The following is an 18,257-nucleotide window of genomic DNA, read 5'->3' on the forward strand; positions in this document are numbered from 1 at the left end:
TTTTAAAAGATTTTATTTATTTATTTGACAGAGAGAGAGACAGCCAGCGAGAGAGGGAACACAAGCAGGGGGAGTGGGAGAGGAAGAAGCAGGCTCACAGCAGAGGAGCCTGACGTGGCTCGATCCCATAACGCCGGGACCACGCCCTGAGCCGAAGGCAGACGCTTAACCGCTGTGCCACCCAGGCGCCCCACATCTTATTACTTTTATCCATATCCAGTTTCTCTCTACTCTGTCTTCCCTTATGTAATTCCTCTTAAGTTTGGTGACAGCATGGACATGATGATTACGGTCAACGCTGGGCTACAGCTAGACAATGGGGGTGGTTCTAATCATAGCTCTCTTGGTTGCTTATTGCCCTTCAACTGTAAACACTGGTTAAAACTCCAAATGCCTATGTCATTGTTAATAACATTATATAGACGCTCTCAACCTTTTTTAAACTGCATCTGTGTGACTAATAATAATAATAATTTAAAAAGTCTACTTTTACATATACTCTACGTCATGGTGAAAACAACTTGGATATATTCTCCCAGATACTACAGATTAATATGTCATTTATTTAGCAGGCTCAATTCTTGGTTGATTTAAGTAATTCCTATTATTTTATAGATAAAAAGTATAATATTAGATGTTTTAGAAATGTACATTTTTTTTTTTTACCCTGAGTTCTGGAGATGCAAAAATGTGCTTGTTACTGTCAATAGCCATTTTGAGTTAACTTAAGATTATAACCAGAAGGAAGCCATGTGTAATTAGGTAAGACTATACTTTAATTTTTTTAAGATCATTGACTTTAAAAACTCATTCTTTATGTGAGTTTATGTTTTTAAAGTTTACATTTTTAAAAAATACAAATTTAATGTCTAACCCTTGATCTATTTTATTTGCAGCTTGGACAACTTATGGGTGAAAACGTTAAAAGCAATTTGTTTTTCCCGAATTGCTTTATAAACCAAGTACTTCAAAAGATTAACTTTATTGGAATTGTACTTTGGAATCAAATATATACCAGTGTTTCTAAAATTACTATTAAAACCTCTGGTCACTGAAAATTATTTGGAGCATTGTATATTCTCAGTGACACTATTAAATTATACCACAATCCACCTAGATGAAATAATAGGAAGTTCTGTATTTCTTAGTGGATCTCTATCAGTTGCCATCCATTGGGACACCAAATTATTTTTACAAGAGCAAATTACTAAATGTCTTCTTGGTCTATGAATTAAATTTCCTGAAAGAGGTGCACTTTTCTTCTTATTGTGGATATATCTACCAATTAGACTTCTTTCCTTTCTCATAAAATCAAACAACTAAATGACTATCAACAGGTACCATAGTGGCTCTACACATATCAGAAGTATTAAAAATAATCTATGAGCAAGACATGGTGCAGACCATACAACCAAATTCATCGTATCAGATATGAATACTCATTGGTCTGACTAGTATTATAATAAAATTCATAGAAAGGGGGAAAAAGAGTAAGCATAACAATCAAGAAACATTTCTTCTAATAGTAAGTTAATGAAACTATTATTTTTATATGTTTGATTATTACACATGAGTCATAATAACACAACAGTGTATTCTCATCCTTAAAGATAGTAGTCTCTAGTAATTTCCCTTATCAAAAGAAAAATATAGGTCTCAAAATAAGCTTATAAAATTAGCTCCCCCAGACTTAGATTATGATCATATAAACTCATAAAATTATTTCTTCATGTTTTAAGTTTTTATTTAAATTCTAGTTTACATATAGTTAAACCCATAAAATTCTTTCTGATCATTTATTCCTCAATGTGGAAATATTAAAGCTATTCAGCTACTCTAGAATGAGAATCTCTTGAAAAATTCTAGACAATTACTCACTCAATCTTTCTGGATTGGCTAGATGACTGTTAGGGATCCCCAAGGCCACTCCCTAGTTAAATGATTCATTAGAAAGACTTATAACAGTCAGCATCTAGTTACACTAATGACAATGATTTATTATGTTGAAAGGATACAAAAAAAAAATCAGAAAAGAGAAAAGGTACATGGGACCAGAAGAAAACAGACACAAGCTTCCAAAAGTCCTCTCTCAGTAGGGTCACACAAAACACACTTAATCATCCCAGCAACTAGTTGTGGCAACAGACATGAAATATTGTCTACCTGATAAGCTCATTAGAGATCCAGCATCCAAGGCACCCTCTTCCTAACATACACCAAATTCCAAACTTCTAGAAGGAAAGTGGGTATTCAGCATGAACCATACTGATTGTTAAGTATTTTGGACATATTGAGCCACTCTTAACAGTTACGGTAGCAGGAACCCTCCTGAAATGCAAGTTCTAGGTGCCAACCAAAAGTCCCCCCTATAAGCTGACCAAAGGACAGCAGTCAGTCAGTTCTTTCCTTCCTGCAAAATGGCTAATATGTATTTCAAATTTAGCAAGTCCAAAAGGACAGCCCTCTTCCTACTCTATTCCTTCCTGAGCCTCTACATCTCTGAAGGCATCCTTGATTCCTCTCTTCTCTCAACCTACGGTCAATCCATTAGTATATTATGTTGACCCTACCTTTAAAATAGAGGCAGAATCGGACTCTGGGTTATCACCTTCATTGATAAAACCTAGTTGAGGCCACCACTGATCTTTACCATATCTCTGTCCTCCAACGAGTGATATTTCTACTTATGTTCCTCTTTACATTATTTTCCAAATAGCAGCAGAGTGATCCCTATAAAAGTTAAGTCTAATCATATCAATTCCTATTCAAAACCTTCCAAAGTTTTCCCTTTTATTTTTTTTTAAAGATTTTATTTATTTATTTAGCAGAGCGAGAGACAGCCAGCAAGAGAGGGAACACAAGCAGGAGGAGTGGGAGAGGAAGAAGCAGGCTCATAGCGGAGGAGCCTGATGTGGGGCTCGATCCCAGAACGCCGGGATCACGCCCTGAGCCCAAGGCAGACACTTAACGACTGCGCCACCCAGGTGCCCCACAAAGTTTTCCCTTTTAACACAGAATAAAAGCCAATATCCGTATCACATTCTATAAGCCCCTTTAAAATCTTTTTCATGCCCGGACCTTTCTAACCTCAATCATACCACATTTCTTCCCAGCTTCTTTGCTCTAGCCTCACCTACCTTCTGTGGGTCCTCAAAGACACCAAGCATGCACCTACCTGGTGGTTTCTGCCCTTCCTGTTCTTCCTATTTGCAATGGATATGGCCTTGGCTTCTTCCCTAACTTCGTTTAAGATTTTTTTCAAATGTCACCTTACCACCAATGACTTCCCTAACCTCCTTCAATAGAACAGCACTTCCATCTCCCCAGAGTGGTATTTCTAACCCCCTTCCTTTTTGTATTTTTTTTCCTTAACACTGATTATTTCTTAATACCATTCATATTTATTCATCTGTTTACTATTTATCTCATCCCTCTAAATGTCATCAGAGCAGGGACTTTTTGATTTTTTGTCTATCCTCAGGGTCTATCAAGAAGAGTGGTATGTAGTAGGTGCTCAATAAATATTGGATAAATACATGCCTGGATATTATCTAGGGTTCAAGTAACTAAGGATTAATTCTGTTTTCATGAATTAAATAGTTCTTAAAATAGTTCCAAAGGTTTCTTGCAGCCTAAGTAACTAATTAATCAGTTCTCCAACAACCTGGAAATGTATTCAATACAAAAATATTATCATAGATTAAATTAAAAAAACTTGTGTTCCTTTCATATAAGAGGTAGGATAATGTCTTCTTGAAGAAGGTGCCACAGAGTCAAGGTCCCAATTTCATTGTCTGGCTATAAATCCTCGCATATAGATATTAAAGAAATATCAAGGAAATTCTTCTAACATTGTGTCTCTCTCTATGTACACGTGTATATATATACATACACATTTACATATATGTGTATACACACACACACACATTTATATTTATTTATGTTTATATATTACTACCCTGGCTGAAAAAGTTCAACTCCCAAAAGGCCACAGCTAAGAAAAATAGTAAGGGTATGTATCATTTTATTTTCTAAATATATATTCAAGACAGACTTCCTAGCTTTTAATTATAACTCTGGCACGTTCTAGCTATGTGAACTTAGGCAAATTACTTAAACCTTTGTTTCTGCATCGTGATAATGATTGTACTAATATTTCCTATCTCATAGGACTGTTGTAAAGATTAAATAAGATAATTAATATAAAGATTTTAGAACAGTGTTTAGTATATGTTTGACTTCAGTAAATATTGACTATATTACCATCATTCACATTTGTATTATAGCAAAGCTAACAGAATGTTCATATCCTAAATAAAATTTGCAATAAGGACCTTCGCTACTCTTTTTTAGTAAAACTTTTAGAGTGGAACCACTTGCTTATCATTTACCTGTGAGAAGATAAAAAACCAAAAACCAAAACAAAAAAAAAACCCCACAAGACTAAAACTTACTTCATTATGAGTGGGCTAGTGAAGGACAAAATATCAGCAAACACTTTGAATAAAGCAACCTGAATCAGCACAAACTTAAAGGTATTCCACAATGCATAGACCAGAGATGGTTTCCTGGCATGTGCCTCTTTATGAAAGGATGCCTACATAATGAAAGAAAATAAGAAACAATGAGAAAATTGGACAGAGCTAATAGAAGTAAAAAATGAAATATATATATAAACTAACCATAAAATTAGTAATGTACTCCAAAAATAATAAGGTAAGAGAAAGGGATAAATTCAGTTAAACTTGAAAATATGACCTATATTATTGGAACAGTATGTCTCCAGACCACCTGGTATTATTTACACCATGTGGTATAAATGGGCAAAAGAAACAGTCGTATTTTATTACTTTTGTGAATGTTGAAACTGTTTCATTAATGTAATTAATTAATATAAATACAGTTTTATCTTCAAATTATATTTCTTTTTGAGAGTTCTAAAGAGGATATATACTGTGTGTATACATGATACTAGATAGATATGGAGTACCTGTCCCTGCCCCACTAACTTTGGTCTTGGTCACCATATTACTAACTTGGACCAACAGATATGTGGCCATAGGGAGATACAGAAACCATCTTTGCCACAATAGTTGAGCAAAAGATACTGGTGAAAAGCCAAAGATAACATATCAACACGTTGTTCCTGATATTAAAGGAGGGATTGCTGAATAATTTGATGACAGAAATTAGTTGCAATAACAACCAAATGTCCTTATGAAAATGGCTTGTCATCTCACATATTTTAGGGACTTTCTAAATTAATAATAATAATATCTCCTGTTTGGAAGAAGCTCTTTCTAGTTTTAGGTAGTAATTAGGTACTTAGGATTTAAGCTTTACCTTTACTTCTTGCCTCTCTTGATTCCTTAAAACCTCCTTCCTCCATTGTTTTTCAAAGATGGGACACACAACATAGGAAGAATCACTTTCATTTAGTTCAAAAAGATCCTCTCTTTCCAAAGGTTTCTTATAGCCTAAAACAATTATTCTAAAAATGAAAGAGTAAGATAAACAATTCAGCAAAATCAATAATCAGGTTAAAAATAATTTTGCATGCATTTATCTTATTCTTTGATTTATAAATTATTTTTTAATCAAGATGCAATGACTAGATTGTATTTTGAGAAGTCATTCAACATATCCTGCAGTTCAATAATGTGCAATAATCATTTGTAGCTTTTAGAAGAATTACTCGGACATCCAATTATTCAGTGAAACACTAACTTCATTTACTCATTTCGTATTGGAGGCACCTATTACTTTATGTCCCTTACTGAAATTTAAATAGCAAACTTTCAGTCAGGTATTCACTTCAAAACCCCAACTCCTCTGTCTTGTACCCAACCTCCTCTGTCTTGTATCGAACCCCAACTCCTCTGTCTTGTACCCAACCTCTGCATTTGAACTTCTTCTATGCCACTGGGACATTACACACCCTTTGCCACTTGACTTTACAAATTGTCCAACTAGATGTGGAGTACCTGTCTCTGCCCCATAAACTTCAGCCTTGGCCATATGACCTACTTTGACCAATAGAATACGAGCAAGTGTGACAGTGCTGCTTCTTAAGATGCCTTAAGAAGTATGGCAAGGTACTGCGAGTTTCTGTACTTCCACTCTCCCCCATTCAATAAGCTTACCCCAAGGGACACTGAAACATTATGCAAGAACAATGGGTCTAAATCAGGACTGTCCCAGGCAAACTACGATGCATGGTCTAGTTACACCACAAATGTTGTTGTGGCAGACAATAAATTATACTTACCTTACAGCCATCCTTCTGCCCCACTGTCTTCTTATCACCAGGAATCTGGTACTTACACAGTTGAAAATGTCTTGAACTCAGGGTAAGTTCTTATCCCAGCCACAGAGTCACAACTTATGGTTGGTCTAAAATAGTCCTGGTAATCTCAGTACATTTTGCTTGGCATTAATAATTTAACTCAGTTATGGTTAAGGATACCAAAACAAAAGTCTGCTGAGGAGAACTTACTTTTTCAAAAGGAGGTATAAAACTTCAAGAGGAGAAAATGTTTTGCCTCCTTTTTCTTTCCCTTTCCTCCTTCCTGCCTGCACTGAAAGCATAATGCTCTGACACAGACAGGCCATCTTTGCCACCATGGGTGAAAAGCCAAATAATAAGGATGGGAAGTGGAAAGAAAGAAAGAAAAACTCTGGGCCGTTTATAACACAGTTCACCAGCTTATTCCTAGCATTCTGCCCAATAACAAGAAAATAAATACCTATTTGTTCCAGCTATTATTATTTGGCTATTCTGTTGCTTGATATGTTCCTTTTTTTTTTTTTTCCAAATTTTTATTTAAATTCTAGTTAGTTAGCATATAGTGTAATATCAGTTTCAGGAGTAGAATTTAGTGATTCATCACTTATATATAACACCCAGTGCTCATCATAACAAGTGACCTCCTTAATACCCATCACTCATTTAGCCCCTCCCCCGCCCACCTCCCTCCATGAACCCTCAGTTTGTTCTCTGTTGTTAAGAGTCTCTTATGGCTTGCTTCTCTCTCTCTCTTTTTTCCTTCCCATATGTTCATCTGTTCTGTTTCTTAAATTCTACACATGAGTGAAATCATATGGTATGGTATTTGTTTTCCTCTGACTGACTTATTTCACTTAGCGAGGATACAGAGAAAGGGGAAGCCTCTTACACTGTTGGTGGGAATGCAAACTGGTGCAGCCACTCTGGAAAACAGTATGGAGGTTCCGCAAAAAGTTAAAAATAGAACTACCCTAGGACCCAGCAATTGCACCAGTAAGTATTTACCCAAAGGATACAAAAGCCAGACCAGTTCCTAAATGATGTAGTTCAGATATGCTCAGTTTACGAGCTTGGTGACATGACTTGTTCAGGAAGATATTAAACCCACATTTAAACCCAGGCCTCCCGGCTCAATAGTTTCTGTTCTTTCCATTATAAAGTACATTATTAGTCCAAGAGACCATAACAAAGTATTACACTACTCCAACTTGGGACTGCTTTCACTGTCATTATTACTGAACAATCTCTATTGATTGACCCTGAGATGGATTTAAACACTATGGTAACCAGAGTCTGCACTGGATTCAATTTCACTTTTATTATACTACATAATACCATATTACAATTCATATTTAACAAAAAGGTTTAAATGCAGTAAGAAAGGACCTTCAGTATTCATGTTTCTGTTGGCTCCAATACCCTGGACATTTTCCTGCAGTGCACTTTCAAAAACATATTAAGCAATAAGCTACTTTTATGTCATATTAAGTCTTTCTATTCCATTCCAGAAAATAAATATTCATTTTCAAAATAAGATGGCATTGATTTTCACAAAAGCATTTTTAATAACATTTACTGCCTCAGCATTTTGAGTTAGAACTGTGCAAAACTCAGCGGTTTTGGTTCACAGGGATAAGTGACCCCTGGCTTTCATGTTGAGTCTCCAAATAATGCAGGATCTAAAAGTGACACTTCAATTGAATTGATTGTGATGCACGTGGCTCAATTGTTTAACTACTGTGACTTCCCTTTTCCCAGGTGTATGCTCCTTCTTCCTCTTTTTGCTCCCTCTTGATAAATTTAAATCCTCTCATCACCCTGCCTGGACTTTCTATCCACGAAGAGAGGAAGGAGTGCTTCTTTAAAGCAAATGATGAAACAGCTTTTTGGGAAGAATCTAGGACCAACAGCTGCCCCTTCCCAATAAGGGGAATGTAGCATGCACCAGGTCCCATAAACTTGGCACGCATCTTGTATTTTTTAGACTGATATTTCTTTTCAAAGGTCATTCAATTAAATTAATTTGATCCTGGCAGCTCTCTCAAGCAGGCAGAGCAGTACTAATTTCCCATGACTACAGGTGGCTAAACACTAGGAACTCCAGAGACTGGGCAGTTTTTTAAATGTGACACAAACCAGTGCTAACTTAACCAAAGGCAGACAATGCCGTTAAGTGTAATATTCCACTCTGGTTTCAATTTTGTGATCTTAGAGAGAATTTTGAGTATATTTCACATAACAAGTATGAGTAAATATCTCATCCAACTGATGTTAAGAGCAGCAAACCAGTAGCAGTTCGCTAGGAAGATGAGATGAAATGCAAATTTTGTAGATGGGTAATATCAGAAAATATATAGTTGCATTATCAATTTCACTACTGTTAATCACTTTTTTAAACATTTCTGGAAAGGGATAATTGTGTTATGGGAAAAGGCAAAAGGTCAGTCTGTCCAAAACTTACAAGATACGACAAAGTCAGGTAATATATAAATTTTATTAATATGTGAGGAAAGGGAGGACCGACTGAACAGTGTATCCCTGGTTAAAATAGTGATTCAACTGTGACCTACAAAAACTTGAACTAGATTTTTCCATGTATGTCAAGGGGATAATTCTATAACAACGATTATTATACGCTGATGACAGATTATATTTGCTAATAAAGGCTTCATAATTATTTGATCATCAAAACTATCTAGACAGCTCTTGCCTTAGGAATTAAGGCTCATAAGCATATAATTCCCTAATTATTTGTATCATCTGAGCACATTTTTAATTGAATTATTCATATAATTATGGGAGCTTGAATTTGGCCCAGGAAATAATTTCTGACTTTATTCTGTAACTCAAAGAACAGATCTGAGAACACAATTAACTACTGTCTTCAAAGAGACATTCTCTTAAACAATAGCTATATTTTAGCTACAATTGTTTAATTACCAGATAAGAAATCAAATTAGATTCATGCCACTGACAGTTCCAGATAGCAACATGCTATAAAAGTATTTCCTATCTAGTTCTGAGATGTTAAATCTAAACAGAAAATAAATGGGATATTCAACAATTACAGCTTATTGGTTTGTTTGATTGATTTAAGATATGGACTTCAATATGTTATATTTTAAAATTTGCTAAGCCTTATCTTGCTTATTAAATTTAATTTCAGCTTATATTTTAGGTCTCCTAAAATGGTGTTTGTAATATTTAAAATAAATGCATATAGTCTTTATAGTTTGATAAAGTTTTAAAAGTACTTTTCCTTAAAATTAATTTTATTTGCATTATTTAAATCCTATGATATCCTGGACTTAAAAATGATAGTCTAAAAATTTTTAAAGCCAGAACAGATATCACTCTTCCTCTCAACGCATGAATGAAATATAACTCAGGTTTGGAAAATATATTTATACATACACAAATTTGAAAAATTAAAATCATTAAATGTAAATAGCCCACATTTACATAATTCCTATTTAACCATTCTTTTTTCTAGAGTGTAACTTAATGTAGCATATTGATGTAATATTTTTGCCATCCTCTTTAAGTGATTCCTAGATTTGTGTTAACTTGGAATTCTTATAATTCAATCCAATTTATTTGCTTCTGCCCAATTATTAGCTCACCAAGTGTATCAGTTTTCTACTTAAACTGCTTTCATAAAAATCACCAATGAACTTTTACATTGCCAAATTCAATGAAGAATACTCAGTTCTTTTTTTAATTTATCCCTTTTCAGTATTTGGTGCTACTGACCACCTTATTTTCCTCCTTTTTTTGACAGTTTCCTTAGCTTTCAAACACGCTCTTTCCTTGGTTTGTCTCGTACATTCTGAACGCCTTTCCTTATCTTCCTCGGTAGATGACCCCTCCTTTCACCGTTTAGTTTAAATACTGAGGATTCTCATTGTTCTGTTTGCTCATCCCGTTCAATAGGCTCTCTCTTTCTGGATGACCTCATTCATACTCATGGCTTCAACTACTGACATACAGTCAATGACTACCAAATCCATATCCACAGATCAAAAGCCTATATATCCAAACACCTATTGGATATTTTTTATGGGAATGAGTCAGGCATCTCAAATTGAAGCTTCTCCAAACCGAACATACAGTTTTTGCACCACACCTGAATCAGGCAGTTATCTGAGCCAGAAACTGATTAACATGTTTCCCAGTTCTTCGATTTCATTATCTAATCAGCTGGATCCGTTCATTAGCTTTTGAATCTGTTCCTTCCTCTTCATCCTCTTTATCATTGCTATAGTTCAGACTGTAACCCAAACTTTACAGCATAATTGAAGAACCTCCTAACCACTCCGTCTGTCTCCATTCTCACCTGGTACATACCATATCCACACGCCACTCTGCTTGATCTCTTGCCACGTCAACATGCGGCAGTGTGGGGGGGCTCAGTCCACGCTTGCCTCTCTGGTTTGCATACAGTGTTTGCTCAACTTGGAATGCCACTTGGCTCACTCTTACATATTGTTACGTGTTGGGTTAAAGCATTAACTTCTTGTAAAACATTCCTTAACTGTGCAAATGTGGTTAGATGACATTCCTAAAAATTGTGTTTCTCTATCACCCTTATATTGCCTTTGGCCTTTTTGGGTAATTGACAGCATAGTTTTTAATCTTTCTAAATCTACTATGAATTCCTAGCAGATAGGAACTAGGGCATTTATCTCTGCATTTTTTTTTAAAAGATTTTATTTATTTATTTGACAGAGACAGCCAGCGAGAGAGGGAACACAGCAGGGTGAGTGGGAGAGGAAGAAGCAGGCTCATAGCAGAGGAGCCTGATGTGGGGCTCGATCCCATAACGCCGGGATCACGCCCTGAGCCGAAGGCAGACGCTGAACGACTCCGCCACCCAGGAGCCCCTATCTCTGCATTTTTAAAGGTTAGCATAATGCAGGGCGTCCAGCACACAATCAACCTTTTCTTTTTTTTTAAGCATTCATCTACTCTTGTGAGCATACTTGTAGATCATATTGGGCAATTTTGTTTCTACTCACTATAAAACAAGGGGCATAAAGTTAAGACAATAAATTTAGTTTCCTGTATCATAATCTTTCTGTTATGGGAGAAAGAAATACATTTCTAAAGAAAGCTTCTGAATTTATAAAATTGGCAATTCTTCTCTTTTAATACGATTTAATTCTGGTTAAAGCCCTCATCACACATTATAGATGAATCATTCTGTGAGATAAACCATAATATATGTCCTACAAAAATGACTGTGTATGTGTTTTAATAGTAGTGTATATATATGTATTTGTGGCAGCATTCCTAGTAAAGAGTAGACTATCAAAGTGAAAAGAAAAGCATGAAACATGGACTCAAAGAAACCAACTTCCAACACCAAGTTGGTGTGCTCCTTCTTGGGTATCAATGGACAAGTTAATTCCTCTCCCTAAGTTTCAATTTTCAATTTTCTCATATGTAAATACCTATCTCATAAGACTTGGGGGAGAAGTAAGTGAAATTATACACACATATATACTGGATGTTAAAAAAAATTCAAATTTCTGGGGTGCCTGGGTGGCTCAGTCAGTTAAGCACCTGACTCTTAGTTTTGGCTCAGGTCATCATCTCAGGGTCATGAGATAAGAGCCTTCCCAGGCTCCCCACTCAGCACAGAGTCTGCTTGAGATTCTCCACTTATACTTCTCCATCGGCCCCTCCCCCCACTCACTTGTGTGCTCTCTCTTTCTCTCTCTTTCTCAAATAGAATCTTAAAAAAAGAAAATTCAAATTTCTCTCCTTCCACAGTCCTAACAGGGTTACAAATCCTATAAAGGGACAGACATATTGCAAGAGTATTAGCAATCTTATCTGTGGAACTACTTAGTATGTTACTATCTGTGATTTCTCTGTAATAAAATAGCATAAGAAAAAAGTCTTTACAAAGTAATTTTATAAAAATATTCATGCTTAGATTGGAGGAATAACATTTATGTGTCATCTTCCTTGGAATCTTCCTCAGGATAGTATGCTACAAATTAGTAAAATTCCTACCTGCTAAACCAGGAATATGTCATCCGACTGAAGAATGAAGCACTTTTCTCTGGATTGCATTTCTAAAAAGAAAAATATAACAAGTAGTGTATGAAGAATATGCCTTTATTTTAAATTTGAAATATTTTTGTCAATAGGTGGAAAAGTAAACATGAAATAATTTCATCTACCAACAGTTGCAGCTATGTTGATATTATAATCCTTAAGGAATAAAATTAAGATATTAGAATGGTGGTTGGATTAGAGGCATTTTAAGATTTCTCCCAACATTATCATCATGACTCTGTTTGCATAGCTAGAAACCACGTAGGAAAGGAAAATCATTTCTGAAATTTCTACTTCTCATTATCTCTCTCTATATATATACATATAATTACTATGACTGTGTATATATGTATATGCATATGTATACTTACATAATTTAGCATCTATATATAAGCTAAATTTAAAACATTTTAATCACTAAATTAAAGGTAATTTTGCCTTTTTTTTCTGAAAAATAGAAAAATAAGAGAATATAATAGGCATTTGGTTTACTTCTGTGTGCTTAATTACATATTTTTTGTACAAAGGTATAAATATATAAACATTTATTTATCATAATTACATATTATTTTGGGAGTTTATAACATTACCATTCTTCCTGTGGACCTGGTGAGCTCAACCAAAAGAAAGGCTTAAAAAAGAAGGCCTCAAAATTAATCATTCTATTTTTAGAATCAGCACCAATGTCTATGTTTTAAAAAGTAAAACTGATCACCACAGTAAAGGTCATTATTAGAAATTGTCCCATATTTAACAATTTTAGTGCTGATCCTCTCTAATCCAGTTCTGATTTCATACATAAAAGTGTTTACTATGTTTTAAAAAAATTCTTATCCTAAAAGGAATGTGTGCAACAAAATTCCATCCTATAGAGCATAATGTCCTGAGTAGTGAGGAGAAAACATTATTCACTCCAAATCTGTCCTCTGAGTTACAGCAAATGACATACTATAAATCATTTACTCAATTGCTATCTATCCTTATATTATTGTTGCAAAAAGTAAATGCAATGATAGATATAAAATCATCATCACACTGTGGCCCAAAACAACCATTCAACATGTGAAATATAATATCATCATCACTACTATGACCAAACATATTATTTGGAAAATAAGTGCACACATTGTGGACAATGTTCTAAAAATTCTTGAATTAACCCGCAAGTCACATTATATTTCACAGGGAGTTGCCAATTTGATAATTTACCACCAATGCAAAGATCTTATTCACTTCCAAAACACGTGTATTCCTGTGGCAGACTGCAAAGGGCCACAAATTCTTTTTTTTTTTTTTTAAGATTTTATTTATTTGACAGAGAGAGACAGAAAACGAGAGAGGGAACACAACCAGGGGGAGTGGGAGAGGAAGAAGCAGGCTGTCTCAGCGGAGGAGCCTGACGCGGGGCTCAATCCCAGAACGTGGGGATCACGCCCTGAGCTAAAGGCAGACGCTTAATGACTGAGCCACCCAGGCACCCCTGGGCTACCAATTCTTAGCAGCTTTTTCCATCAAGAGGTAAACTCTATTCACCACCCCTTGAACAATTTGATCATGAAAATGCCATGAGAGTGACACCAAGAGAGCTCCAATTCTAAGCCTCAAGAGGCTTGCTGTGCTCAGAACCCTGAGTACACCATGTGTCTAATTCCAAGCTGGCCTGCTAGAGGATGAGAGACCCCACAGAAGAAAAGTGAGGTTCTCATCTGACAGTCTGTCATCCTGGCTTGGAAACGGCCAGACATAGGAGCAAATTAGTCCTAGACTGTCCTGTCACCAGCCAACTTTCCAGTTGGCTATAGTGCCTAAAAGAGTTCAGCAGAGATCAGCCAAGCTGACCCAAACCAAGTCATGACCCAACTGATCCAGAGAATCATGAGCCAGGTAAATAAGGTGGCTGTTTTCAGCACCCACATCTAGCAAAGCTAGTAGAGAGAGTTATTTTAGCAGACCGAAACCTCAGTATTTGATTTAACATTCCCTCTAAGCCCAATTTCCATGTGAAAGTATCTCATATGAGGCCCTTCGAGTCCTCTGGAAATAGCCTCCTTCGATGTGGGCTAGGCACCTTACACTGAATTTATCATAGTAAATTCCAAGCACAGGTACCTCCTGGAAAAAAACTGCAGTAGACAGGTAAAATACCTAGTGAAGGTAATAAGCCTTATCAAGCACCAAGAATGTACAAATGACTTTTTAATACTGAATTCATAGCATGGGTCTCACTGACTTCATTATTGTTTATTGCTACAAAGTAACTTCTCTGTAGAAAACCAAGACAGGACAATACTAAGAGTATCTTTCAGTGTTCTAATTTACTCCCATCTTCTCCATTAAACATTTCTCAATCCCTTCTAACTCACTTCTCACTCTGACAGCATTTCTGGTCTGCAGACCTGACACCAAATGTTTCCCATTTCCATTGTCCCCCCAAGCCCTCTACAGGCCTTCGTTTTCTAATCCATTTTCTTATCTATTGTACTTATCTACCATTGTGTGTATAGCAGGCATCCTGTAAAAATACCTTAACATTGCTGACTGAAGGGTAATTTTCATTTGAATGGAGGTCCTGTTATTTCTGGATTATGATGGAGGAGCAGAAAATATTTAGACCATGAGACCACAGCATAGCCTGGGTCCAGGATTAATGAAGTGTTTTGCTTCCAATCTTCCTTGGGTTCAACCTTGAGATGTGGTCCCACAGAGGACATGGGTTTGTGTGACTGCTACATTTAACAGTATCTCATAACCCCTAACTTCAGGAGCTTCCTTTGTGCCTACCGGAGCAGGGTTCTGGGATTGGTGGAGGAAGTGAGGGGAAGTGGAAGGACAGCCTCATGGAGAAGGGAAAACAGCCCGAAATCAAAAAAATTTATGTTTCTTAATCACTTATTGTGTGCCAGATGCTGTACGAAGCATATTATCTCATTAAATACAACATGCCTTTGCAGGGCACCCGGGTGGCTCAGCTGGTTAAGCTCTGCCTTTGGCTCAGGTCCTGGGATCCAGCCCCTGGGATCAAGTCCTGTCAGGCTCCCTGCTCAGTGGGGAGTCTGCTTCTCCCTCTGCCTCTCCATCCTGCTCAAGCTCACTCCCTCTCTCTCTCCCTCAAATAAATAAAATCTTTTAAAAACCATTTTTGTCAGCCCCATTTTACAGAAGAGGAAACTAAGGCCCAGAGTTTAAGAAACTTAAAGAAGCTTAGAAGACTGGATCTAATCCAGTTAGTCCAGTCTATCTTCCAGTCATAATTCCACACTCTCAACTCAACCTGTTACAGGCTGCTGCTACTTAGAGATACCTTTCCTCCTGCCCACATCCTTGTACTTCATGTCTGACTAATTCTACTTCAATCCTATTTAAGATTTATTGCCTTTAGAAGAAAAACAAAAGATTTATTGACTTTGGTAACTCCTTTCCTCCCGTCCCAGCCTTCAAGGCTGATACCCACGTTCCGGGTTACCACAGCAATCTCAACATATTCCTCAGGGAGGATTTACGGGGATCTTCATAACTGTCTTTACTGAATTTACCCTCACTCTTCCTGACTATGGAATTCTTTGCTGACAGGTGCTTCTCTCTTGCTAGACTTAGTTTGCCGGAAGACAGAAAACTATATTTGATTTATCTTTATATTTTCAGTTATAGCCCAGGGCCTAGCTCATCATAAACATGCTTGGGGGGGGAGGAATGAATGAATGGCTGCTGATCACAAGTATTTAGAAGTATTTTATTCATAGGTCACCATGCCAGCACTAGAAACTATCAGAAAGTCATGTTCTCAGCTTACAAGTAGGTGGGATTTTTGTCTGATCTATTATGTCAAAATATAAAGTCTCAGCAATGAAATCTAAGCATATAAGGTTTTCAATATGCTTTGAAGCCATCAACTATTTTTTTTTTTAATTTGGCATCATAGAAGTAACAAAAAGAAAATGCAAGTAAAACTAGTATTTTCAATCCTATCTAAATGGGCTACTACTGGTCCATAAAGCTCTCCAGGTTGAATAATAATAGTCAAGGATATAAACGTTGTTGGACTCCTACAGGAAGTACTGACTTCAATTTTGGGTGAGAGATTTGTTTGAGTTCTATTATTTCCCACACTACAAGTTTGTGATTCACTGCCTTTGGCCACCTCTGTAGTTGCACCAATGATGTTAAACCTGGAAGCCTGCCATCTCTCCTGTAAAGTTAAAAAAACAAAACAAAACAAAAAAAAGGTGTATTGTCCTGGTGGAGCTCTTTCCCATTTTCAAGGGATTTATTCAACATCTATACTTTATAGACTTTTAAAAGAATACATATGATTTGCTTTATTTTCAAAGACATTTATAGTTACATTTTATATGGAATTAGAAGAATGCTGTGATATTTGACAGTTGGAGTCACTAACGAGAACCAGGATTAGAACAAGGTCCCCTGAACCTGAATTTTTTTTTCCTTCTTTTTAGAACTAAAAAACTACTTATGTGAGTAGTTTCTAATTTCTAAGACTTTGTCTTGTCTAGCGGCGAAAAGCAAAACGAGTGGAATTTTTGTTAGGGAAATTGCTCCTAACACACAACGGAAAGGTTCATCGCCCTGTACTCCTGTCCCAGCACATGACTCCTATTGTGGAAGAAGCACGTGCTGTCATGGGGGCAGAGCAAGGCACAGTTAAGTGTCTGCAGTTTCTAGATTGCCCCAACCTCAGTCTCCCAACACCCCCTCACTTAACACCTGTCCGCTAACACCGTGTTATTTATTCCGAATCTCCCCTGCGGTTTCCGTGGCTTCTGCCACTGCTGGTGGGATTCCATCCCCGCCTCTCCTCCTCCAGTGATGCCAGGTCCATTCATGCTTTTCTCAAATGCTTGTTTCTGTTGACGGGGGAGTTATTCACCCCTTCAAAGATGCCTCTTTCTCTCCTCCAGCAGCCACCTGGACTGAGATCTTGATGGTTCAGATTTCACATCATCCTGAGGACTGGCGTCAGCTCTCACGATGGCGCGCGTGCGTGTCCGTCTGTCTCTGTGTGGGATGACTACTAAAACGGGGCTCTAAAACACCAGGTCACAGGCCAGCGTCCGAACAAGCGGCTCTCCCCACCTCCCTCTCCACCCACAGGGGCGAAGACCACCTGCCTCTCCCCGCAGGACCAAGGAGCATTACCTGCGCCCCAGGCCCCTCGGGGACCCGCTCGTAGTCGCTGCTGGCGCCCCACCTCCGCGGGCTGAAGAACATGGTTCGCGGACGCCTGGCGACGAGAGGCTGTTCCCTCTGTCTCGGCTGGGGTCCGTCAGTTCTGGGTCCAGAAGCTGGGAGGACGCGCGCACTCAGCCAGACCCAGTTGGCGGTCGCCCTGCCCTGAGCCGGTCCCTCCCGCGAGCGCGCCCTGGATGACGCAGGCGGCGGGAGGTGGGCACACCCGCGCGGGGCGGGGGCGGAGGGCGGGACCTTGTGTAGAGTGCAAAGATCTCTGCCTCTGGGGCAGCTTGCGCTTGCTTCTGTCGTCCTCCACTCTTCAATTCGCAGGACTGCTCTGTTAGAGGTTGTTTATGCTAGAAGCACAAAGCTCGTTTTTCCCTGGGATGACATGTTTGTAAACAGAATATTACAGCTGTCCCGAACAGAAAACTGTTAAGGACAACAGGTGTCTGTAGAACTTGATGGAGCGAATTTTATTTCAATGACTTTAAAATCAGAAACAAATGAAACACTTCCCTTAACACTTCCTAATATTAGGAAACCATAACAGTATATGAAATCTAAATTTTACTCTTCAAATTAATTACAAAGCAACATAATAAATGAAAAACCTCGTAGTAACTAGAATCAGCAAAGGATTAAATGAGAAACATGACATAAAAAAGGTAATATGAATATTGAAGATGGCATTAAGGAAGTCTGTTTCCTGGAGAAA

The 18,257-nt window shown here is 37.4% G+C and overlaps 1 protein-coding gene across 1 annotated transcript in view; it reads right to left on the reverse strand.

The window, feature by feature from the left end:
• LOC100468649 (canalicular multispecific organic anion transporter 1) overlaps window positions 1–17,723 on the reverse strand; it is an 83,894-nt gene extending 66,171 nt beyond the window's left edge. Inside the window, exons 1-4 of the mRNA XM_034657551.1 lie at window positions 17,507–17,723; window positions 12,308–12,369; window positions 5,344–5,491; window positions 4,455–4,597 (exon numbers count right to left, since the gene is read on the reverse strand). Of these exons, the coding sequence (XP_034513442.1) occupies window positions 4,455–4,597; window positions 5,344–5,491; window positions 12,308–12,369; window positions 17,507–17,578 (425 nt within the window). The 5' untranslated portion in view covers window positions 17,579–17,723. The remainder of the gene's footprint in view (window positions 1–4,454; window positions 4,598–5,343; window positions 5,492–12,307; window positions 12,370–17,506) is intronic.
• Between the last annotated feature and the right edge of the window lie 534 nt (window positions 17,724–18,257).

The sequence above is a fragment of the Ailuropoda melanoleuca genome, chromosome 1 (genome assembly GCF_002007445.2).
Source record: "Ailuropoda melanoleuca isolate Jingjing chromosome 1, ASM200744v2, whole genome shotgun sequence".
NCBI classification, from domain to species: domain Eukaryota; kingdom Metazoa; phylum Chordata; class Mammalia; order Carnivora; family Ursidae; genus Ailuropoda; species Ailuropoda melanoleuca.